Source organism: Colletotrichum siamense (genome assembly GCF_013390195.1).
Source record: "Colletotrichum siamense strain Cg363 chromosome Unknown KSG_Cg363_contig07, whole genome shotgun sequence".
Lineage (NCBI taxonomy): Eukaryota > Fungi > Ascomycota > Sordariomycetes > Glomerellales > Glomerellaceae > Colletotrichum > Colletotrichum siamense.
In genome coordinates, this window is record NW_023501020.1 from 419,597 (window position 1) to 443,543 (window position 23,947).

The 23,947-nt window shown below is 48.2% G+C and overlaps 9 protein-coding genes across 9 annotated transcripts; 5 read left to right on the top strand and 4 right to left on the bottom strand.

The window, feature by feature from the left end:
- Nucleotides 1-4,281: 4,281 nt before the first annotated feature.
- CGCS363_v010451 (uncharacterized protein) lies at nucleotides 4,282-4,689 on the bottom strand (the record flags this gene model as incomplete). Its single annotated transcript, XM_036642300.1, has 1 exon — nucleotides 4,282-4,689. The coding sequence occupies one exon, from the start codon at nucleotides 4,687-4,689 to the stop codon at nucleotides 4,282-4,284; it is 408 nt and encodes a 135-aa protein (XP_036491451.1).
- Nucleotides 4,690-4,968: 279 nt separating this feature from the next.
- Nucleotides 4,969-6,227, bottom strand: XYLO-1 (putative beta-xylosidase; the record flags this gene model as incomplete). Its single annotated transcript, XM_036642301.1, has 3 exons — nucleotides 4,969-5,741; nucleotides 5,955-6,058; nucleotides 6,124-6,227. 3 exons carry the CDS (start codon nucleotides 6,225-6,227, stop codon nucleotides 4,969-4,971), a joined length of 981 nt encoding a protein of 326 aa, XP_036491452.1.
- Nucleotides 6,228-6,778: 551 nt separating this feature from the next.
- CGCS363_v010453 (uncharacterized protein) lies at nucleotides 6,779-7,990 on the top strand (the record flags this gene model as incomplete). The annotated part of the gene is made up of 2 exons (XM_036642302.1): nucleotides 6,779-7,128; nucleotides 7,180-7,990. The coding sequence occupies 2 exons, from the start codon at nucleotides 6,779-6,781 to the stop codon at nucleotides 7,988-7,990; spliced, it is 1,161 nt and encodes a 386-aa protein (XP_036491453.1).
- A 2,051-nt stretch (nucleotides 7,991-10,041) lies between these two features.
- CGCS363_v010454 (uncharacterized protein) lies at nucleotides 10,042-11,539 on the top strand (the record flags this gene model as incomplete). The annotated part of the gene is made up of 2 exons (XM_036642303.1): nucleotides 10,042-10,596; nucleotides 10,655-11,539. The coding sequence occupies 2 exons, from the start codon at nucleotides 10,042-10,044 to the stop codon at nucleotides 11,537-11,539; spliced, it is 1,440 nt and encodes a 479-aa protein (XP_036491446.1).
- Nucleotides 11,540-12,566: 1,027 nt separating this feature from the next.
- CGCS363_v010455 (uncharacterized protein) lies at nucleotides 12,567-13,637 on the top strand (the record flags this gene model as incomplete). The annotated part of the gene is made up of 1 exon (XM_036642304.1): nucleotides 12,567-13,637. One exon carries the CDS (start codon nucleotides 12,567-12,569, stop codon nucleotides 13,635-13,637), a length of 1,071 nt encoding a protein of 356 aa, XP_036491447.1.
- A 71-nt stretch (nucleotides 13,638-13,708) lies between these two features.
- Nucleotides 13,709-15,322, bottom strand: CHMO-0 (Cyclohexanone 1,2-monooxygenase; the record flags this gene model as incomplete). Its single annotated transcript, XM_036642305.1, has 1 exon — nucleotides 13,709-15,322. The coding sequence occupies one exon, from the start codon at nucleotides 15,320-15,322 to the stop codon at nucleotides 13,709-13,711; it is 1,614 nt and encodes a 537-aa protein (XP_036491448.1).
- Nucleotides 15,323-16,175: 853 nt separating this feature from the next.
- Nucleotides 16,176-17,880, bottom strand: codA-0 (Choline oxidase; the record flags this gene model as incomplete). Its single annotated transcript, XM_036642306.1, has 3 exons — nucleotides 16,176-17,134; nucleotides 17,210-17,575; nucleotides 17,637-17,880. The coding sequence occupies 3 exons, from the start codon at nucleotides 17,878-17,880 to the stop codon at nucleotides 16,176-16,178; spliced, it is 1,569 nt and encodes a 522-aa protein (XP_036491449.1).
- An 813-nt stretch (nucleotides 17,881-18,693) lies between these two features.
- On the top strand, nucleotides 18,694-21,266 carry swnT-0 (Swainsonine transporter swnT; the record flags this gene model as incomplete). Its single annotated transcript, XM_036642307.1, has 4 exons — nucleotides 18,694-19,020; nucleotides 19,117-20,179; nucleotides 20,835-21,172; nucleotides 21,234-21,266. The coding sequence occupies 4 exons, from the start codon at nucleotides 18,694-18,696 to the stop codon at nucleotides 21,264-21,266; spliced, it is 1,761 nt and encodes a 586-aa protein (XP_036491444.1).
- A 699-nt stretch (nucleotides 21,267-21,965) lies between these two features.
- On the top strand, nucleotides 21,966-23,317 carry CGCS363_v010459 (uncharacterized protein; the record flags this gene model as incomplete). Its single annotated transcript, XM_036642308.1, has 3 exons — nucleotides 21,966-22,124; nucleotides 22,178-22,716; nucleotides 22,765-23,317. 3 exons carry the CDS (start codon nucleotides 21,966-21,968, stop codon nucleotides 23,315-23,317), a joined length of 1,251 nt encoding a protein of 416 aa, XP_036491445.1.
- Between the last annotated feature and the right edge of the window lie 630 nt (nucleotides 23,318-23,947).

Below are 23,947 nucleotides of genomic sequence, written 5' to 3' on the forward strand. Positions count from 1 at the left end.
GTGTTAACTACCCTCCTCGTTCTAGAAAGATAGAAGCTTATACTATAAAAGGATATTTTATTAGATATATATCTCTCTATAGCTATATCTATTATGTTTATATCTTAGAGAAGAAGAAGGTTATCTATTACTATAATATTTACTTTTATAAAGGTCTAATAAATATAGTTCTTTAACTTATATATAATATACTAATTACTAATAATATAGAGCATAATATGCTATTTAATAAGCTAGATCTCTAGATTTAGCGTAGTATAACTATAAGTATTTCTAACTTTCTTAAGAAGTCTCTAGAGATCTTTACTATAATACTAATATCTTTAAGTGCTAGTAATAACGCTTTTAATATAGCTATAAAAGGATTAAACCTAATAATATTACTTCTAGATAAAATTATGCTTTACTTAACTTTATAATCCCTTCTAGAGGATGATATAGTTACTATAAACTATAATAAGAAGGCTAATAAATATTATAATAGTAATAGTAATTTTAATAAGTCTTTTTATAGTATTATTAATTAAGAACTAGATAATATTAATCTTACTTATAGATAGTAAATTTATAGAGAAGAAAGTATTAAGACTTCTTAAGATAATAAGACTACTTCTTTTAAACCTTATTAAGGTAACCTTAAGCTTCTTAGTTACTATAAGTAGCTCTTTAGTATCTATAGCTATAATAAAAAGGTATATATTACTATTAATATTTAAGTATATGATAATATACTAGAGTACTCTCTTAATATTTTTATAGCTACTGCTATCTTTAGAGCGCTTCTATAGGGCTATAGTATTCTAAAGACTTATAAGTAAGCTAAGGATAACCTTTATTAGCTATAGTAGAAGGAAGCTTATAAATAAGAAATCTAGTAGTTTGTTATAAAAGAGGTTTATGAATTTATCTACCCTCTTTATAATGCTAAGGTCCTTTTTAGCTAATAGGTTTTTAATATTAAAACTATTATTAATAATATTATTACTTAGTTTAAGGCTTATTAGGTTATATATAGTAACTTTAAGCGTAGAGATTAGGCTTCTTAGGAAGTTTATATAGTAGTTACTATAGCTATAGCTCTTTAACTATTCCTTATTATTACTGCTCTTTAAGGACTTAAATATTAGATATATAACTTTAACTTTACTTTTTTTATAGTATTAGTTCTTAATAATATTAAGATTTATATTTATTAACCTATTAGTTTTAGTATTAATAATAGTAGGGTTTAGCTTCTTAAGAAGGTATTTTATAGTTTATATAAAGCTCCTCTTTAGTAGTTTAATCTTATCTATACTGAGATAAATAAGATTAGCTTTATTCTTATTAATAGCAAGCTCTATTTATTTATAAATAAGGATTAATATACTTATATTTTAATATATATTAATAATAACGCTATTACTACGCTTAATAAGTAGTATATTAAGAGTATTTATAATAATCTTAAGAAAGTATATACTTTTAAAAAGCTTAGTGAAGCTATATAGTTCCTTAGCTTTTAGATTAAATATAGCATCTTAATTAGGAAGATCTTTCTCTCTTAATATAAGTATACTAAAGTTATCCTCTATTAATTTAGCTATTAGGATCTGCAGCTTATAAAGACTTTTTTTCCCTCTTATAAAGAGCTTTCTATTTAATAGGATAAAAATAAATATACTATTAAAGAAGCTAAAAAGTATATTAAGAAGATTAGCTATATTAACTAGCTTACTTAAGGTATTTATATTAATATTACTTATTATATTAGTAAGCTTTATTAAGCTAATAGAGGCTTATTTTAGATATATTTATACTTTACTAAGTATCTCTTCTACTACTTCTAAGGAATTATTTATTATAGTATTATTATTAGTAGAACTAATCTAAATTAAACTCTAGCTCTCTATAGTATAATAGATACTTCTTTTACTAATAACTAGCTATTTTATATCTTAACTAGAGGATATATTATCTTCTTTAGTAGTACTCTTATTACTTAGAAGACTAAGAAATAAATATTTATTACTCTTAGTATAACTAAGGTAAAGTTTATAAACTTAATACTTATTAACCTTATTTTTAAATAAATTAAGAGATCTATTAAGTAGATATTTAACGCTAAGATAAATATTTTTATTCTTCTCTTTATAGATAGTACTAATATATACTCTTATATTATAAATCTACTAAACTAAGCTTATATTTACTATATTAATATTTAATATAAATAGATTATTAAGGAGGTATTTATAAATAAAACCTTTATATTTTGCTTTATTAATAACTTTAAGATAGTTACTAATAGTTTTATAAAGTCTCTTAAGATATAGAAATATTATAACTTTATTAGAATACTTAAATTAATAGATAGATTAGAGGATAATATAGATTAATATTAGCTAGCTTTAGGATTAGTTTAATCTAAGGCTTTAAGCTAATTAGAAGATAGGGATTATTTAGTAGTTTAATTAGAGATTAACTAAGTTAATATAAACTTAAAAACTCCTTAGTTTTAAGCTTTTTAGCTTTTAATAAGATTTCTAGCTTTTGCTTACTTTATATATATTAATAGTTACTGCTAGGCTTTAGAGCTTGAGGAGTAGTGTAGTAGCACCTACTTATAGGTGCTATAGGTGGCTTGTGTAGCCTAGGGGCCCTCTAGGCCCTTCTTCCAGCCTCTGGCCTGGCAGACGGCCTACTTAGCTAGATTCACACACATTATATTATTACCACTTGTTTGCGCCTGTGCCTCTATAGGATCAAACTCAGGTAGCGGAATCTGGCTGATTCCCTGTTGGGTTTCCTTATCAACTGGAGTGCTTCCTATCGAACTTCGCCAGTGTGGGGCTCCCTTCAATCCAGTTAGCTAAGCAATTGACGTGTAGGATCGGACATCATATTACCGAAACAAAAAGCGAGATGTAACGGAAGTTCCCATCATGATCCAGAGATGAGTGGCCTGTTCCTGCAGGCTGTACCACGACATCACCAGCAGAAACCCGAAGGCGTAAACCTCTAGTTGACCTGAGGTCAACCCCATTGCAAACAGCAGCCTCAGGAGCGGCTTCGACGTCTGCTTCGCTGTCGCCCATGGCAAGCCCCAACAGAAATGTTGATGTGCCACTCAGAATTGCTGGCGAATTATTGTTAGCACTTGTATTCAATGGCACATTTGAGCGCCAGTAAGTGACTGGACCAACGGTAGATGCTACTCACCATAGCACTCGTGTACGTTGGGATGAAAATGTCTTTTCGACACAGGACCCCAGACCGGGCCCTAGAGATTACAATGTGTTAGTCCCTAATCCACCATTCCTTGGACTCGGAAGACCTTACAAATCGTTCCCATCCTCCATGCTTGGTCAAAAGCTCCGAAGCGATTTGTTCAGTAACATCAGGCGGTAGAACATTTCGGTAAACTAGGTAGGGCAGTTCATTATTTGGACAGAATTTCGTCTGTGCCAGAACGTAACACTCTGGACTCTGAATAGCCATGCCTGCGGACGTATTGAGGGTTTGCAATGCTTCATGAGCGGCGATTTCCTGAAATTCGTCGTCAACTGAATCTCGGCGAAAAGGGTTTGTGCTGACGATCAAATAGTTCGAAGGAGAAAGATCCAGACCTGCAAGAGGTACAGACAGCATCTCTAATGGAGGTCCAGTGAACTGTTTTTGAAAAACGTTCTTATATCCGGTGGGTCGCGTGAACATCGGGGAGTGTCGGCGGACAAGCAATGGCGTCGACCTTGAGTGAGAAATTTCCTATTTTGGACAGAACCCGAACGCTAAAGGCGATACGCCCAGCATGCTGATTCGAGCTCTCGTGTCTACATCATGATTGTCATTTGATTCCTACTTATGAAATTTACATTCTCCAATCGGTCGTGTGATATGCAATGAGGAAAATTGAGTGCTGTAAGTGACATAGCATATTTATGGAAAGGGCAACTACACTGTGAGGAAGCCCCTCAACTGTGATTATGTGGCTTCTGCCTTAGGTCAGTGGCATACTTTCCCCGTCATTGGGTCATTGCGTCGTTCATTCATTCTGGACGTCTTTTGACATGCACGTTAACTGAGGTAAAGAAGCACGAATGGTGGTTACAAACTTCTCTTAAGTTATCGTAAGGGCAAGTAAGTATAGGTTTGTAACATAGTGGAAGGATTTACCAAAACGACTACCCAACTGTAGAAGAAAAAAAATAGAGCAACTGAACAGTCAAGTGGCAAAGAAACCTAGGGTGCAGAGTTATGCATCATGAAATGCTCCACCGGAAAAGAGGATTCCGCCGTGTGTTACTCATGAATACCGAAGGACTTGACCGTGACAGCTCCACCCCGAGCGAGTGTAGCGTAGTTGAAAACTCCGTAGCGATACCCCAAAAAGTGAAGAATGCCGTTATTGACTTGCTGGTGAGGCTCTCCCAATGATTGAAAGGTGACACCGTCGGTGCTATACGAGAACCGGCCTTCTTCGTTGTAGAGCGAGTTGACACCAACTTCGAGGCGAAGCCACACCGACCCACCGCTAATTTCAGCAGCCTCAATCTCCTCTCCTTTGTTGACCGTATGCCAACCGTCATCAGGAACCATCATGATATTGTTTACCATCGCAACCTTCGTTCTGTCACCATCTTTGACAACCCCGATCCACGCGGCTGCGTAGCGGAAAAGTACAAGGCCTGCCCTGTCGCCGTCGGCCATCTGAGAGTAGTCGAGTTCAATGGTGGCTGTTGAGACGGGTCCCAGGACACGATGAGTGAGAGTGTTCCGAGCGCGGAAGAAGTCGTCTGTGACGGTAGCGGTGCGAAGCTCGAGCCCGTTGTTGAGGTCCCATGCCGTGTTGTCCGGGTTGTGATTTCATTCGTACTGGGGTCCTAATGTCTCGAAGTTGTCGGTGCCAGTGATGGGCTTGACTGGACGCTCAGGCAATGGAAGCGGATAGGTGGTCGCCCATTGATTGTCAACGAACTCAACATGGGGTCAGCCCTCCTCATCCCAGTAGATGGGAGCAAGAACTGGAATACGCCCACCGGGGTATGCTTCAAGATGGGCGATGTAGTGCCAAGCATCGTCAGGCGTGCTCACAATGGCGCCTTGGTGGGGGTTCCCGGCGCCAGGAACGGGATTTCCGTTGCTTTGGAGAACCCATCGCCACTCGTAAGGCCCAAACGGTCCAACTGTCGACTTCAGAACGATCTGGCTCGGGACGGGTTTGACGATCCATAGGTACCAAGCTCCGTTCCGCTTGTAGAACCGAGCTCCTTCGATGTATCCCAGTTCCTCGGTTGATTCGAAGACAACTTCATCCCGGACGACTTGAAGACCATCGTCACTCAGTTGGGCCACAGAGATATTCGTATGACCGTGAGCCACATACATCTTGTCGTCATCATCGATCAGCATACCAGCATCGTATATACACTGGTTGATGATAGAACTCTGAGTCCATGGTCCTTCAACTGTAGGAGCTGTGTAGACGTAGGTATTGCCGTCACCCACAATACAGCCACCCCAGTAGAAAGTGTCTGTGCTCTTTCGATAGTTGAAGAATGATGCAAAGATGCCTTGGTTGTAACGTGAGCCGGATTCCAGATTGAAGGCCTCGGTAGCTTGGAAGTCGAGGCTTGGAACCGAGTGAGACAGATATTCCCAATTCACTAGATCGTATGACCGAAGAATAACTGCTCCGGGAGAGTACTGAAAGGTTGAGGCCGAGTAGTAATAAGCATCGCCAATCCGAATGAGGTCAATATCTGGGGGATCCTGCCAGATAATGGGATTGGTTTAATTTGTCTGAGCAAAGACCCGAGAGCAAAAGAGACCGAGAAGCAAGTGCAGCCACATTGTGAGACTATGAAGGAAAATAGCGCTTGTGCCATTCGATACGGACCTCCACATTCAGGGTATCGACTTCATGATTTATACGTGAATGAAAGTTTGGATTTGTCTGTTGCCTAGTCAAATACTCTCGTGATTCCTGTAGCTGGAGGTAAAATTGACAATATCGGGGATGTTACGGAGACTGCTACGGTAGTAGTAGTCGACGTGAAAAATAGGTCCGGTGGAGATGCTATCAATAACGCATAGTACACGCGATCTCGCAGGCCCTATCCGGCGGAGAATTTCTCGGCATACGCAGGCTTCATCAGAAACTCGTCGATCGGTGTTGGAATGATCAAGAAGGTTGCAAGCCTTTTCGCTGATAATTGTGGCGTCATCACCGGGACCCGATCCGACATTGCTCTTCCGGGGGCCGGTTACCCCGGACGGCTGATCGACATTGCTCCGGTGGGGGTGGGCGGCCGGCCGTTGTCATTGAATGCAACAACCGCCACATTGGTATTGGTGCGTTTGACTACGGCCCGGGAGGCTATCGAGAGTCAGCCGACCTTTTGAAAATCTGTCTTTCTCATGATGTCTGGGCCAGGCCATGACTATATTAGCATATTAATGCTGCACGCAACCGCAACATTTTCGAGACTAGCATTGCCACAACAAGTGGCCTGCCAAACGATCCGCTTACGTTTACCAGCATCTCTTCTTGGAATTCAATGCCATGTCTAGACTTTTCTCTCTGGTGGTTACACTGGTGGGCCTCGTCAACTGTGCAGCCGTTGAACGACGATGGTCACCAGATGCAGTTGCCACCGTTGACCTTGCCATTAACAGGGGCTCACCGCAGCATCTCGCAAGCGGAATTATCTATGGAATACCCGATGTCCCAAATCAAATTCCTGACCATTTTTATACTGACATTGGCCTTCACTGGTTCCGCGCTGGTGGTGGTCAAATGACTGAGCCCAACCGTGGCTGGTCCTGGGGCGATGCCGAGATGGAAAAGAGATGGGAATCGACGCTCAGCAACTACGAAACTGTCCGCAAGTACAACGGAAAGTTTCAGCTTCTGCTTCATGACCTCTGGGGCACTGACTTTACTGACGAGTCTATGGAATGGCCCGGTGACAATGGTGACTGGGCCAACTATGACCGCTTTCTGGACACTATCATCAGCAGGATCGTGGCGAACGATATGCTGCCGGGATTGTACATCGACATCTGGAATGAGCCTGAATGGGGCTTCTGGAAGAGACCTCAAGCGCAGTGGCTTGACTTGTTCGGTCGGACTACAAACAGATTTCGGTATGTTAGCACAGATTTTTCAAGTCATTGATTAATAGCTCACACGGAAAGGTCGGATGCCAGTCTTGGAGGAGTCCAAATGATTGGTCCCTCTCTTTCACTGCCACCCACAGAAGAGAACACATGGTGGTCTAACTTCCTATCTTATGTCGCTGCGAACAACTCCGCGCCGGACTTATATACCTGGCACCACATTGAGGCACTTGATAACCCCGCCAATGACCTTCAGAACAGCTTGGTCACTTTCAGCAACATGCGATCTGCCGCCGGTGCTCCAGAGAAACCCATCAACATCAACGAGTACCTCAACCTTGCCGATGAACTCAACCCAGCGGCAACAGTGTGGCATCTGTCTCGATTCGAAAGATACGATACTTCGGGTCTGCGCTCCAATTGGCGTGGAGGTCCAGATGGTTCTCATCTCCGTGATTTCCTAGCCAGTCTCATATGGCGCGACAACGAGAACCTCCCGTACCACCCAAACGGTGACTGGCAGGCACTGAAATACTACAACCTTAATATGAACGGTTATCGAGCCGGTACAACCGGTTCTGAAGACCGAATATTTGATGTTTACGCCACTGTCGGGAATGACAAAGTACGTGCCCTTGCTGGGGTGCGGGTCAAGACGGGCACTTGGGCCCTGACTTTCAAGAACCTCAGTGCTGTGGGCCTGGCCCCGGCCGGGGAACTGAAGATCCAGACCTGGGGGTTCACCTACGAGATCCCCGAAGCCGAGTTGGATGCTCCTACGGACCGCGGCATTGCCACCCACTCTTACACGAACGACGAGATCACCATTGCGATTTACCAGACGGAAGAAGATTGGAAAACTGCGTGGGCATTCGAGTTTCTGGTCTAGCGTGAACTCACAGAGAATATATGTCGGGGTTTAGTGCAGGGAAACCATTCACATTCTTTGATGCAGCAGCAATGTGGGAGTTTAAGTATGAGACGCAAGACAGCAAGTACTGTGTGGGTATGGCGGTGCTAGGCCAAAGTGACTGCGCTATATTAGATACCTTTTCGCTCAAGCCGACCGCCATATATCATGCCTTACAGGCGCGAGTTCAGCGAGTCAGCGGTCGGGCAGGGAGCATCTCATGGCTTTTAGTACCTACAATACCAGCTCAGGGGCTTTTACCTTACTCTCATGGATAATATAATAAGCCTGCGGCTAAAGGCAATACCCACTTAGCTCGTCTTGGATTTCCGAGAACAAATTCAAAACGGCCTCTTTGAAAAGCTTAGTCGGCTTATTTGAGGTAAAAAGTTCTCTTGAGCAGAGCACTGCCGGCTTCAGCCAGATGCGATCAGTTATTTGTTTGTATATTTCATGATCAGAACTCCCATAGCTGCGCGATGTCCGAACTATTATTATCCGTGATTCATTTCTAGATGACATGACTGATTGGTCGCATCGGTGGTAGTGCCACAGATGTTAAGGGGATAACTGCCGCACTACGCTGAAGCTCACTCGGTCAGTTGTGTTGACTCCAATGCGACTTCTGAAGCCAGCATTTGCGCGCCCGCAGGAGATAATCTAGTAGACGTGACCATATCTTTCACGGAAATCTGACGGCAGTTTTGGAAGTCTTTTCCGTCTTCTTCTTTTACTTCTTTCTGGATGTAGATAAATCGGGTGATTGAAGCTTCCGGGAACCTTGACTGTGGAGGGATGAGCCCTCTATTTCAGTGGGCGTAGCACATAAGCCGCAAACGCGCCGTAGTCCACACTATCGGTTAGTTTGTCTCGCTGATTTACTGGCTACGCAAGCATCGCTCAGATCCTCATATGCTGCTTGGGCTGACCCTTGTTTGGCAAGAAAAGTCGTCTTTGCACCAGTGCCAACTGCATAAATAACTGACCATGCTGCTCTTCAGAATCTGCCCTTCGAATCTACTTTTCACTATGCAAGTCTCATTTTCATCTAAGCAAACTCCCTAAAAATCAACTCAATATGCAGCTCCTCTCTGCCTTCGTCGTGGTGGCTTCGTTCGCATCGATGTTCGCACTGGCTACGCCCGCCCCTATCAACATCGATAAGTGCAGTAACATCAAAGTAGCTACATGCTGCGCTGGCTATGCTAAGAGCGGAGACTGTTGCAAGAACCCCGGAGATTTCAACTGCTAAGTGAGCTTTTCATACTGGTCCCCCACCTGACAAACCGCTAACAAAACAAGGCCTTGTAACCCCCCAGAACTCCATCGATAACCACGCGCCTGCTACTTGAAGACCATCTGACATTGTCGCCAATTGTGTACGACGCAAAGAGATGAACATTTCTGGACATCATTTTTGGTAGCTATTTAGGTGGCGACGAGCTTCCTATAGTCAGGTCGGTCAACAGCAATGTTACTTAGTATATTCATTTGTACAACGTCTTGTACATGTATTCAAAGCTGTGGCTCCAGTGATGCGCACTTGTCATTATCACACAGGTTCGTTATCAACATCAACCTCGTATCCACGCTGAACCGATGAGGACGAACCATGTCCCAACTGGAGTTTAGAGACGGAGCACGGAAAACATGGCCATTGGGGACTTTAGCGGCCGTGCATACATGTACTCAACCCAAACTGCTGTTATGGGCCCATGTCAAAGAACAATCACATCATTCGTTACCAGCTTACTTGAACATAGTATCCCGAAGACTGTGATGAAATGTTCTCCAAGCAGTGTACCTCGCATGCATTCTGTTTTAGGCATCTAGATCTTCGCTTATGACAGCAGCGCCAAACCGTGCACTCCGGTCCACGGAGCCGTCTTATCAGCGGGCTGCGGGGTCGCACTTTGGGGCGATCGGTTCTTATCTACTCATATCCAGTAGTTTTCCGTCACTTCTGCTCTGGACATGATCGCGAGTGCTTTTGACGCTTCGTAACCTGTTCAGAAGAGATTCACTGCGCGATGTCGAATCGTGTCTTGCAAGACCCCGGACTCCCGGCGCGTCAACCCACGGCTTCATACTGGCAACAGCCGCTTCACAGCGGCCTCAGCGGCATACAATCCACCTCGCTCCCCACAAACCGAGATGTCGTTATCATCGGGTCCGGCATCACCGCCTGTAGCGTCGCGCGCGAACTACTTCAATCTTGCAGAGATCTGACTTTGACGGTTCTCGAAGCCCGCGAGGTTTGTTCTGGCGCAACGGGTCGCAATGGTGGACGAATTAACTGCGTTGCAGTCTTGGACTATGACAAGTATTACCAGAAGTTCGGCAAGGAAGCCGCGGCGAAGATCGTCCGATTTGAGCTCGCTCACTTTGATGGAATTCTGGCAGCAGCAAAAGAGCTTGGCCTCGAGGACTTCGAAAAGTCTGAGGTCAGGGAAGTCGGAACTTGCGCGGCTGTGTTCGAAGATGAGCAGTTGGCAGATCTCAAGCAGAAGCTGGCCAATTTCGAAGCAGCATTTCCGGATCTTCAAGGGCGATGGAGAATCGCAGAAGAGAAGGAAGCCATAGAGGTGAGATTTCTGTTGTCTATTTTTCATTCCAGTAACAGCACTGCTAAATCCTCGGTAGACGTTTAAAATCCCCAAGGCAAAAGGAGCTCTCGTCGGCCGAGCTGGAGCTGCATGGCCTTACCGGCTTATCACGAGCATCTGGGCGTCTCTCTTGACGAGCCATAGCATCAGCCTGACCATCGAATCCAACACTCCGGCCATGAATATCCGAAGAGTCGAAGCGAACGCGGATTACCCGTACGCCATCAGCACCCCTCGTGGCGTAGTCCGCGCCCGGCACATCTTTCACTGTACCGAAGGCCACGCTAGTCACTTGATACCTGGTCTTCGTGGTATCATTGTTCCGCGTAGAGGGGAGATGACGGTCCAGACTCCCGGCAGCCAATTTCATCAGAAGGACGGAGCCTATTCTTGGAGCTTTTACTTTCCCCATGGTTTCGATTACCTCACCCAAAATGCCCGATCTGGAGAGTTATTCGTGGGCGGCGGCGATGTCGGAGGGGAAGAGGCCTTGATGCAACCTCTTGGTATAGGCTCGGACGCAGAGGAGATCATCACCGCGAAGGCCCATCTTGCAGGCGTTCTTGGTGTTGTGTTTGGCCAGGAGAATACGGGGGATCCGCCAAAGATGCGTGCTTCGTGGACCGGTATAATGGCTAATACGCTGGACGGCGTACCGCTAGTAGGAATGCTTCCTCGGGCGGCTCTGGACCGTACTGCGGGCGATAGAAACTCAGCAGAGTGGATTTGTGCTGGTTACGGAGGATATGGCATGGTCAACGCATGGCTATGTGGACGAACCGTGGTGAAGATGTTCTCAGGCGAGGATGTGCGGGACTGGTTTCCCGGTGAATATGTAATGAGTTCCGAGAGGATGGGACGATTGCAAGAGAAGCTGGAGAAGGTGAAGGGTTCCCAAATGCATCTCAAGGCATTGCTCTGAAAGTTACAAGCATTATTAGTATCATAGGTCATATTGCTGGTCTAGTCTCGGAATTTCAGTTGAGGATTGCGAAGCATTGTTGGTGGCGGTCAGGTGTGCTCGCATAGTTTGTGAAGGACTAGGGTCAAGTGGAAGCAGACCATCGCAGGAGCCGAGTGGAAATTGTACAGAACGCCCCAAGAACTGCAACGGGCATTCAAAAGTTACATAATTGATGTCGTTCTAATACAGCAAATGAACCTTGTTTTGGGTGTGCAGCCATAATATCAGTCCAATATTGACAAGTCATAAGCCGGGAGGAGGATGGCTCTCAATCTTGCCGTTTTTGGTCATTTGCCGAGGTGCGTTATCTGCAGGATACTAGGTCAGGATACCATGCAATCGAATCCACTCCCATGCGACTGTCATCTTGGTGTTTATCAGATATGGACATCCAGTTGCGTCTTCGATTGGTCCGCTACAATGATGTCGATGCGATCTTGACGTTGTATGGGGTCTTGAAGATGGGAAAACCCCGCCATTTTGAGTATCGCTAACCGTCACATTTCACTTGGTTTAACTCGCGCTTGTAGTCGTTCACGGATGATCCTCGCCCGAATCATCTCACATATCGACTGAGATGAGCGTCAATTACTCTCGTATAAGATTTACCCAAATTTCGCATCCGAAGATTCGTTCGGATTTCTCCCTTGACCGCCAGGACCAGAAACCACCTCGTTCCTCTTCAGGGGTTGCGAAGACCTGCAATGGGAAAGGGCAACCGAAAAGTCGATTCGGGTGCCAAGAATGCAAACGACGACATGTCAAATGTGACGAGACCTATCCTGTCTGCCTGCGATGTCAGAACCGAGGCGCGGTGTGTTTGATGCCGACCAGGAAGAAGACATGGACTATGGAGCTCCCTTGGCTCGTCAGACCAAGCAGTTCAAGGGCAGGCGAAATGACTGCGAGCCATTACAGGTCAACAATCTACAGTAACAATCACTCCAGGCAACTTCAATACTGGTTCGAACAGGCTTGCCACATCATGGTGTTGGACCCGGACATGAATCCCATGGGTCTTCCAATCTTGAAATATCTCAATGAGACGCCATCTCTTCTGCACGCCATCCAAAGCCTGAGCGCGGCTCACGAGAACTACTACCGGCCCCAGAGTATGGAAGAGAGTCTCCTGGAACGACAAGCCGCGCTTAGTCTCTTCCAACAAGAACTTCATAGCTCTCAAAGACCTCCAGTTTCCGCCTTCCTGACGGTCTACACACTCGGCATTTCTTCCCCATGGATCGAGAACTGTATGGGAAAGGAACATTTAGCAGGCGGTCGTGCCATGATTGAGATAATGCTAGCTTCAGACGGCTTGAAAGACGAACTATCCCAGTTCGTGTTTGGCGCTTTCATCTACTGGGACATGGCATGTTCGTTCCTCTTGGACCCTCAGGGGCAGCAACCTTTGAATACACCGGAGATATTCAATGGAATCCAATCGCTCGGAGACACATACCATTGTATTGCCGGGTATGCGATCGAGATGTTTTACCTGATAGGAACCTTGGGTCGTTACTGTCGAGGCGTTATCGACGGTCAAGATCGAGATCTCGTTTTAGAGGCCACCTTGGAAGAGCAAATGATCAGTTGGACCCCCAGGCAGGACAGCGCGATGCTATATAGTATGGCGGATGCTTTTAGAAAGCACGCGCTCATAATGCTTTACCGCATTTGCCACCGTCGAGTCATCAGCGCTTGCAACCACGTGGACCAGGAGGCGGATTGCACCGACGAAATTGAGCACACCATTTCCCGTTATGCCTCCGACATCGTGCACAGTCTGGGACAAATGCCCATCACTAATCCTTATCTGAACCTCCAGTCCATCCCGCTGATGACAGCCGGGTCCGAGTTAGGCATGGAGAAGGTGGAGTTACGAAACGAAGTAAAACAACGTTTCAAGGCTATCTACTCGTTAAATCGCATACCAGCTAACTTGAGGGCCATCGAGTTACTGGAGGAGCTGTGGACACTTCGCGCCGCCGGAATAAAGATGTCATGGCTGGCACTTCTGTTGCAGAAGAATTGTGTTCACAAGTTCACCTTAGGATAGTACCTCAGCAGGCAGGATATTTCGCGATACGCAGGATGTCTCATTCGACTGAAAGGCTAGCTCTATATCAATCAAATGATCCTGAAATCTGACAGATTGTCGCTGAAGGACTTTGCCACTTGCTCCCGATATGATTTGAGTCCGCCAAACCAAAATCTAGATGCGACAGGCTTTCCTGGAATGTTCGCACCGAAGATCCAAGAATTGGTCTCTTTGAACAAGCTCCCTTCTGAGACTTCTTCACACTTGAACCCCCACTCATCTTCTGCCTCCTCTTTCACCTCTATGGCCACAGAGCCATCGTTGCCTTTGGCCTTTCTAGGCTCCTCAGCACGCTTGATCACACCAAGCATCAGTTCACCAGACGCTTCTACGGCGGATGGAATATTGCTGAATGGTCCTTGTGGGCCATTGATCATGAACATGTTCGGGAAGTGAGAACAGCAAACGCTCATGTAGCTGTGAGCACCACCGACCCAATGATCCTTCATGGTCCGACCGTTACGGCCACGTATAAGAAGCCTGGTGTAGCTACCATCGATAGCATCGAAACCGGTCGCGAAGACGATCAAATCCACCTCATGTTCGACATCGTCAGATGTAAGAATACCCTTTGGCGTGAGAGCCACAATCTCCGTTTCTCTCAGATCGACCACGTCCACATTCTCACGATTGAATTGTTCGTAATATCCAGAGTCACAAAGCGGCCGTCGAGCGTACCGGTTCGTAGGCGTCAGCTTCCGAGCCTTGACGGGATCCTTGACAATTTCCGCAATCTTCTTCCGTACGAAGCGACACGCTTCCTCGTTTGCCTCAACATTTGTGGTGATGTCACCGAAACCGCCAAACATGAATCGGAAGCCGTTTCCTTGCTGCCAGAGCTTCTCAAAGACCTTCTCGCGATCTTCGGGGCTCACGGACAAACAAGGTACTATCGACTCCTGGAATCCGAAAGCGGTGCTAGACTCTCGCGTCTGCGCCCAGATGTCGTCGTAATTCTGGTTGATGCGTTCGCGGTACTCGGGTGTCACAGGCTTGTTTCCCGCAGGCACAGAATACTGAGGCGTGCGCTGGAATACGGTGAGGGATGCAGCGTGGGGCGCAACAGCGGTTACGATCTGAGTTCCCGTTGATCCAGTCCCAATGACTGCAACACGTTTGTTTCTGTATTCTGCATCGGCATCCCAATCATGGGAATGCACGATACTGCCTTTAAATGTATCGGTTCCAGGGATGTCGGGAAGATTTGGACGGGATAAGAGTCCCAAGGCGGTAACAAGGTAGCGAGCTTCGAACTTCTCGCCGGTGCTGACTTCCACCAGCCAGACATTCTTGGTCTCGTCGAAGGTGGCAGAACGCATTTCGGTGTTGAATTGCATATATTTGCGGAGGTCATGCTTCAAGACGACGTGACGGAGGTACGCTAGGATCTCCGGCTGGGTAACGTAGTGGTTCGGCCAAGGGTACGTCATCAAGTCTTTCTTATCCCATGGGAAGCGATACAAATAGCTTTCTGTATCCGACATGGTGCCAGGGTAGGTGTTGAAATGCCAGGTGCCGCCAACATCGCTGGCAAGATCGATAAGCTTGAGCTTGAGAAGGCCAATGGCGCGCAAATGATAGAGGCTATGAATGCCGCCTAAGCCAGCTCCGATGACAAGCGCATCAAACTGTTGTTTTGCCATGTTGAATTTGAGTTGACTCCTTACGGATCTTGTCACAGCACGCAAAATATGTGGCAGGAAAATGGCAAAGAGGTTATCGGGCACAAAAGCGGTAGTTCAACTTCAACTCGTATGATACCTCGATAACTGCACGCATATTTGTACCCTAGATTCAATGAGTGCCTCGATCCGTACGTCACCCGCCTCAATCATCACATGCGATATGCGATATGCGATATGCTTCCAGCTCCACTGGGTGTCCAGCTCGGTCAACGTTCAGGATCCTGGGAGCTCGTGTCGATGTCGGGTTATCGCAAACGAGCCTAATCTGGATTCCTCGGCCAACCAGTCGAACAGAACAGATAAGCAGGGGTTCACATCTCACAAGACCACCAGTTGAATCAAGTGGCATAAGATGGTGTTGCCCGTTTGGGACAGCACGCGAGATATGCGGGGGTTACACTCGCCCTTTTCGCTGCCGAACCGTTGTGAAAAACAGCTGCAACTTGAGATACAAAGGGGCTTAGACGCGGAGTTTCCAATTTCAGAATGTAGGCGAAGTGCTTCCATTTCTAATGGCAATGTGCATTGCATGTTTACTGAATACTTCTAGCAGGGATAATGGACTGAAGGAATATGCCATCAAAACACTGCCCGCCGCTTGGCTTGGCCTGTGATTGCTATTGTGTTGCGACAGGGACGTCACCGAGCCGGCACGAACTGACATCAAATAAAACACCACTGCCGCTGTCGAGCTGTTACTCTTTTGAAGTTTTGCCGCGGGATGAGTTACGTTAATGAGATGGAATTCGTAATATCGTCGTTTCCTTCACAAATGAATGACCTAAAACGACCCCTTCTACCCTCCAACTAGTTACAAGCGTGAATCACGAGGAACATCTCCAGTCCGCATGATGGTATCCGCCACGATCATCTCCGCCGCTCTCTCCCCCACAGCCAGAACCGTCAACATGAGGTTAATCGTGGGAATAAGCGGGAAAACTCCCGCATCTGCAATCCGGAGCTTCTGAATGCCCTTGACCCTGAGCTCCGAATCAACTACTGCCAACGGATCCGTCTGAATGTTTCCCATCTTGGTCGTGCCACACGGGTGGAAAACCGTGTTTCCCGCCTTTCGACCATACTCCGAAAGTTCCTTGTCGCTCTGAATAGCCGGGCCAGGCGCAAACTCCCGCTTGATCCACCCCTTAAATGGCGACTGCTCCGCAATCTTTCGTGCAGCCTTCAACCCCCACACAACGGACGCCTCATCGTAGCCCTCTGGGTCCGTGAAGTATCGGAAGTCAATAGCCGGCTTCTCCTTCGGATCCGCGGACTTGAGGTAAATCTTACCTCGCGATCGAGACCGCGGAATATTAGGGACGACGCTGAACAGCGTCTTCGGCTGCTCTGAATTGTACCCCAGCCGCTTCAGATTGGTGTCAAAAGGAACGGTAAAGATGTGCATCATCATGTCCGGCAACGTGCCGTCGTCCCCTTCAGCGTTTGCCGGCTCGCGGCGGACAAGAACGGCGGCATCGGAATGCATCGCTGTCTGCGGAGGGATCTCCTCATTCATCTCCCAGGCGATGATCGTCTCCGGGTGGTCCATGAGGTTCTCGCCAACGCCAGGGATATCTCTCACAACGGGGATACCCACCGTTTCTAGGTCCTCCCTTGGCCCAAGGCCAGATAAGAGCATGAGTCTGGGCGTATCGATGCTGCCAGCGCAGAGGATCGTCTCGCCCTTCGCGCAGATGGTGATTCGCTGGCCTGACTGCAGTGTAACATCAACTTCAGCAGCAGTATCCTTCACGACATTGATCTTGTTGACTCATGCATTGGTCAGGATCTTCAAGTTAGGTCGCTTCTCGTCTCCTTTGATAATCGGATGGATGTATGCCACACTCGCGCTGGACCTATGGCCATTGTCGGGGTTGTAAGTGACTGGCAGGTATCCAACAGCGCCGGCGGTCATTCTGGCAGGTGACACAACTTCCGAGTTGAAGTCTTCAGTCACAGGAATGCCCAGGGCCTTTGAGGCGGACTCGATCCAGTCATTGACAAGGGGGTTACGCTGACCGTCCGGGATCCGGTTAATGGTGTTTCGCAGTTTCTTGACAAGTCGCGTGAAAGTCTCGAAAGACCAGCCTTCCACGCCTGCTTCGGCCCATTTTTTGCAATCGTACTCCCAAGGGTGCATTGCGATCCCGCCATTGTGGCTCGAGCAACCGCCCAGGACCTTCGCGCGCGAGTGAACAATGTGACTATTGCCTGTGGAGCGCAAGTCAGAAATCAATTCCTCGTTTTGAGGTTAGCAAGGGGGCATTCTCACCAAACTCTTGTTCCGTCGACGTGTAATTGTAGTCATACTCGCCACCTAGCAGGTTGAGCAGATTCTTGAGTTGCAGGATGTTCTCGTCCTGCCAGTCGCTGGGACCAGCTTCAACAACAAGGATTCGCTTATTGGGGAGCTCCTCTGCGAGTCTGCACGCGATCACACAGCCAGCCGTACCGCCACCGACAACCACAAAATCGAAGTCGACCTCATTTGTGCCTAGTGTGTTCGTGATGACCATTTTGTCGGTGGGTTTAGTGTTTATGATGGAGTCAGAAGTAGCGTGCAATATACGGAATGTTGATAATGAATTAGACCCCGCCTCGATGAAATAGGTTTTGCAGCGCTGCGTACTTATACTCGTGTTTCCAGTTTGTAGAGAAGCGTTCAACAGGAACCCAAGTCTTGCTTGGTTACATCACTGTATTCTTCCACCCAAACCATCTGGCCTCATCATGTTTCCTCCGTCCCGAGATGTCAAAATCCGCCCGTTGAACATGATCTGCATCTAGCAAGCATGAGTGGAAAGCGGTATGCCGGAAAAGCTCGGGTTTCTCGGTCTTCGTCCATTTTGGGCATGGAGTTAAGCGCGTGTTCGATGAACAACATCGGCCGTAACTGACTGTTTCTATCTACCCCACACAAGCTCGGTTTCGCATTCCCGGAACTTGCAACATTATTATCAATGATATGTCCGCGCTTATCACCTCGGAAAAAGTCTGGATCGGGCAAGTGTGGCACAGGATAGGACTACGTATGATATGATAGCCCAGTGGGCAACCCATGGCATTTGATAGCAGACGTTATCACAAGTGATCATGGTAGCTTGATATTGTCGCTGAATTTGTCTCTAGAAAGCGCGGAGTACACCAATAATACTGCGGCAATGTTAAAGCCAAAGCTAAGCCATCTCTCGTTTACTCGGGCTCAAATATTCTCAGACTTCTTTTCCGCACTTTTGATATCACTTTGGTATGGCAAGCCGACCCACAACAACTTCATCACACAAGTTCCCAAGGACGTTTAGGACATCAATACGTCAACCCTAAAAGACATGGAGAAGGCAGCCCGAAGTCAGAGTGGCAATGAGGTAGCCGGAGAGTCGCAGTCCATCGACCTGCCAGTTGCTGAGGTCGGCCACATGGACAGGCCTTTCACGACATGGACCGCTATCGGAATCGCCCATTCAATCACCAACACGGCCATGGGAATACTTCTCACTGTGGGCACAACTATCCCATTTGGTGGCGCTCCGTTGTCCTTCTTCGGCTTCATTCTCATGGCCTTGATAGGATTGAGCACAGCCACCAGTCTAGCGGAGCTTGCTTCCGCCATTTCACATCCTGGTGGGCAGTACGTCTGGGTGGCCCGTCTGTCTCCAGTAGGTCCACGAAGGTTCCTGTCGTATGCGACCGCAATAACAAGCTGGGCCGGCGCGGTCTGCACAGGGGCATCAGTCTGTCTTACTGTACCTCAGGTCACGCTGGCCATGGTAGCGATGACCAGGACTGACTTCGAATACAAGCCGTGGATGGGATTTGTAGGGTACCACATCGTCAACATTCTGACAGCCTCTGTTAACTGTTTCGAGCGGATTCTTCCCCAGCTAGGAAGCGGGTGTCTCATCTTCACGGTCCTCTCGATCCTGGCTATCGTGGTCAGCCTTTTTGCAGGTTCGACGGAACGAGTGACCTCAGAGCAATTCTTCACAGACTACTACAACATTTCTGGCTGGCCTAAAGGCGTTGCATTCCTCATTGGTATCAACGGCCTGAACTGGAGCTTCTCCTGTCTGGACGCAGTTGTGCACATTGCCGAGGAAATCCCTCAGCCAAGCAAAAATATCCCCAAGGCCCTGATGTGGACGATTGTCGTCGGCTTCACTACCGGCATGCTTACAATCCTGGCACTGTACATCAACATCTCCGACATGGAGACCCAAACAGATTTTCTGACAGTCGTGTATTACATCTTTCGGCAGAACAAACACGCCGCATTCGGTCTCCAGTCCCTTGTTCTTGTTTCTACCACAGGGGCCATGTTTGGCGTTCAGACTTGGCAATCCAGGCTGGCCTGGGCTTTCGCACGAAACAGAGGGTTTCCTTTTCAATCTTACCTCCGCAGGGTGGTACCGTCGCCATTCAACACCCCGGTCTGGGCTATCTTGTGGTCAGCATGCTGGACGGCGCTGCTGAGCTTCGTGTACCTTGCGTCCAAAACGGCATTTTCTTCCCTTATTTCGTGCGGAATTTTACTGCAATACCTCAGCTATGCTGTTCCCCTCGTCTTGCTCCTTTGTCATGGGCGGCCAAACTTTGCCCACGGTCCCTTCTGGTTTCCCAAGCTTGGTTGTCTTGCAAACTTCTTTACCCTGGCTTGGACCGCAGTCGCTCTTGTCGTGTACTGTTTCCCTTACTATCTGCCGGTCAGCGCTGCGGAGATGAACTACACTTCTGTCATCTTGGTTCTGATCGGGCTTTACATCATTGCATATTGGGTGCTTTGGGGCAGCAAGGAGTTTGTTTTACCGGGAATGGAGGGTAATTCGTAGCTATTCTGGTAACTCACACATTGTTCTTCTTAGTCGTCTTCATCCCCGCCGTCTCCCCACGCATTACTACCTTCATCATACCATGACTATCCATCTGAATAGCCAGCAGTATCAGTCCTAATAGGAGAGGTTTTGTACTGGGAAGTTTGCACTGTTCCACAGCTCACTATCCAAGCAAATGTAATGCCTGTTACAAGGGGGCTGTCCAAGGCACCAACTCAAACCTTTGTTAGCCCAACAAACAGGCAAGTCACACGAAAGGGATGTCGTAGCTCTTTCAGGTTGTGACATGAACCTATTCAAAGTCTGTTCGATACAGTGAACTCCATCCGCCGAGTATACTTAAAAGGCACTGTCAGCTCAATGACTCGATTCCTGATTGTGTTCTATCCATCGCCCATCTCTGTCCTTTGCAATGTATCTCTCGCTGGCCACCCTGGTTCTAACCCTTAGCGCTACTGTTTCCGCTTCCCCGACCCCGTTGTCATCCGGCTTGGAAGACATCGCCAGACGCGTTCCGTACAGTCAGTTGATTTGTTTCTTTTCTCAAACTCTATCATCAAGATAAATCCGGCACTACATGTATCCCAAGAGGCGTCTCTGCTGCTTCTGGCTATGTCCTAACTATATATCACCCCAAACAGATACCTGCAAGCTCGACATCACGGAGATTAGAACCTGCGAACCGCAAGACCGAAATCTCTACACGCGCTTCAGACTCGAAGGTCCCAACCAAGTCCTCTGGCACGAGACGCCTCAGCTATCGGCTCCAGGCCTATCGATCAACCCCTCAAAGCCCCTCGAGCTGAAGGAGGCAGGCATGGAGTACATCCTGAAAATCACCGGTCGCCATGACAAGGACGACGTTGAGTTCAAATATGGCCTCTTGACCTGGACGACGGACTCGACGTCGGGGTTCGCCAAGTGCAGAGGTGTGACGGCTGATGACTGGAACAAGGGGGGCAGCCACTGCCGAACTGATGTAAGTCGTGGACTCTGAAGGGCCGAAATGACATGGGAGGTGTGCTAACGTTTGGGTATAGTCGAGGCAGTTCCAGTGCGAGTTCGCCTGCTAAACTCTGACATGACCTCGCGGGTGGTCTGGTCGTTGTTCATTTCCTGTTCGGGAGAAGGACTAGCTTTTTTCTCACGTCCTCTTCCACTGCCATGCTGTTTGAGTACCGAGCAGTAGGGCTTTCACAACTACAAGTACGGCTGCAAACGCATGTCTTTTGGTATTACTAGAAATCATACTTTGAATAGTACTGCATTGATTGAAACGCTTCTCGGTTTTCTCGTACTTCCAAATAGGTCTCCCTTTATTTGTGTCTGCAATCCTCAGCTGAGAACGAAAGATAAATGTAGATCAGATGAAATGAAGGGACCAGCGCATGGATATTCAAGCTTCTCCAGACCATGACCCTCTAAGCCGAACCTTGTCGTCCAAAAAGCCGGGGATCCCACCCCTCCTGGCACACTTCCCCGCCGGACCCAATATCCCGAGATGCCGGGTATCTCGTATTCGCGCACTCCTATTGGACATCTCTACCTCAAACACGATTAATCCCGCTCGCGGCTCAGCAGGCTATCTAGGTAATATGGGATCAGGGGTTTCCATTTGGCTAAAACCGCAGCGCGGGTGAAAGGGTACGGCCCAAGCGGACAAGCCGTTCGGACGACTTTGTTCCGTTTCATCATAAAAAGGCCACGATGCTCCCGCTCTTGGCTTTGCGGGAGTTGAGACGAGAGACTCAGTTGCGTGCACGTATGCAATCATGAGGTCTATCTTGCTGGCCACCGTGTGGGCGGCGTCTGCTCTCGCCATCCCGACGGGCGAGGGTTTGCGAGAACGGCAGGATGATAATCACTGGGTCGTGACGTGGACGTCCATGCCGCAGGAGGTTGAGCCAGGCAACCTGCCGCCTTCGCCATTTGTAAGAAGCAAATCATTGCTCTGCGAGCGCTATGGATGTACTGACTAGACCAGAACGGAGGAAGCGCACAGTTCCGCGATGCAACCCTCCGCCAGACCTTTCACACATCCATTGGCGCATCGCGCCTGCGTGTCCAGCTGTCCAACACATTTGGTGGCTCAGACCTCCCCGTCACAGCAGCATCACTCGCCTTACCTCTAGATGGCGCTGCGGGGGTTCCCGGCATCGACACCAAGACGCTTAAAGGTCTGACCTTCTCCGGCTCGCCCGCGGTGACGATCAAGCAAGGAGCGGTGGTCTACTCAGACCCCATCGACTTCACTGTTGCGGCGCAGACTAACATCGCATTGAGCTTGTACACCCAGCAGGGCCAGCCCGGGAGCAAGATCACGGGACATCCGGGCAGCCGCACGACGTCGTGGATGCAGAGCGGGAACCAGGTGAATGCATCGTCTGTGACGGGCGCGAGTACGAAGCACTGGTACTTCGCCAGCGCGGTGGAGGCGTGGGCGCCGAAGAACACGTCGGCCATGATTATTCTCGGAGATAGCATCTCTGATGGACGAGGCAGCGACGACGACAGGAACAATCGGTAACTTACATCCCTTTGAACATGAATGTACGACTGACTGCAGCCCAGATGGCCCGATCTCGTCCTGGCGCGCTTGCAAAAGGAAGGCCTAGCGAACATCGCCGTCGCAAACCAAGCAGCAGGCGGCAACGCGGTGCTCCAAGGCGGTCTGGGGCATCCGCTCCTCACACGCTACAACCGCGACGCCCTCTCCCAGCAAGGGGTGAGGTACGTCTTCATCTTCGAAGGCGTAAACGACATCGGGCCCAGCGCGACGGACTCCGCGACCCAGCAGCGGCTCGGCGACAGCCTGATCAGCGCGTACAAGCAGATTGTCGCCGACTGTAAGAAGGCGGGCCTGGTGACCATCGGTGCGACGATCACGCCGTTTGCGGGTAGCGGGCAGTCGTACTCGAACCCGGCGCGGGAGCAGACGCGGCAGAGGGTCAACGAGTGGATTCTCGAGAACGGGACGTTTGACCATGTCGTGGACTTTGCTTCGTTCATCGGGGACGGTGACCATCTGAAGGCGCAGTTTGATGGAGGCGATCATTTGCATCCTAATGTACCTGGGTACCAAGAGCTGGCCAATAAGTTCCCGGTGGAAATCCTCAGGAAATGAGGCTCGGGTGCCATTTGGAGCTGCCCACGGAGCAGGGCATGCTAGTAGTTTACGTATGGAATAAAGCGGCCAGGCTGAGCGATGCCGTGTCCTCTTCAAACACCAGTCAGTGGAACACGGGCGTCCCGGTCCTAGCTTACGGGTAATTGAATCTTCAGCGCGGGAGCCATTCAACGCAAAGGTCACAGAACGTGAGCGCGGTAGGCGATGCCATACGCCCCGGCTAATGACGGCTACGCGGCTCGGTGAGCACAAGACAAGACGAATTAGTGCATTTGTTGATCGGCAAGGCGGAATCACGCTTGGCGCCTGGCACCTGAGGGGAAGCAGCGCCTGACCTTCACAGTCGGCTGACGAAAATGATGAATAGCCTGCTGTAAGCTTTAAGACAAGTATGAGAGCCATAAAACTTGAAAGTTCTCCGTGAACTTTGGAACAGTTGAGCGTTTATTGGGATATTAAACCTCTGTTGGCACAGAATATGCATCGCTAGGGAGTGGCGTGGACACTCTCCAAGGAATTCGCCGACCGCCGTGTATTCTTTTCACGGCCCCTTCACGGACAGGCACCGACGGGTACATATGAGTGAGAGGGACATCACTTCAAGGGTCGGTGTGATGGACGATGACT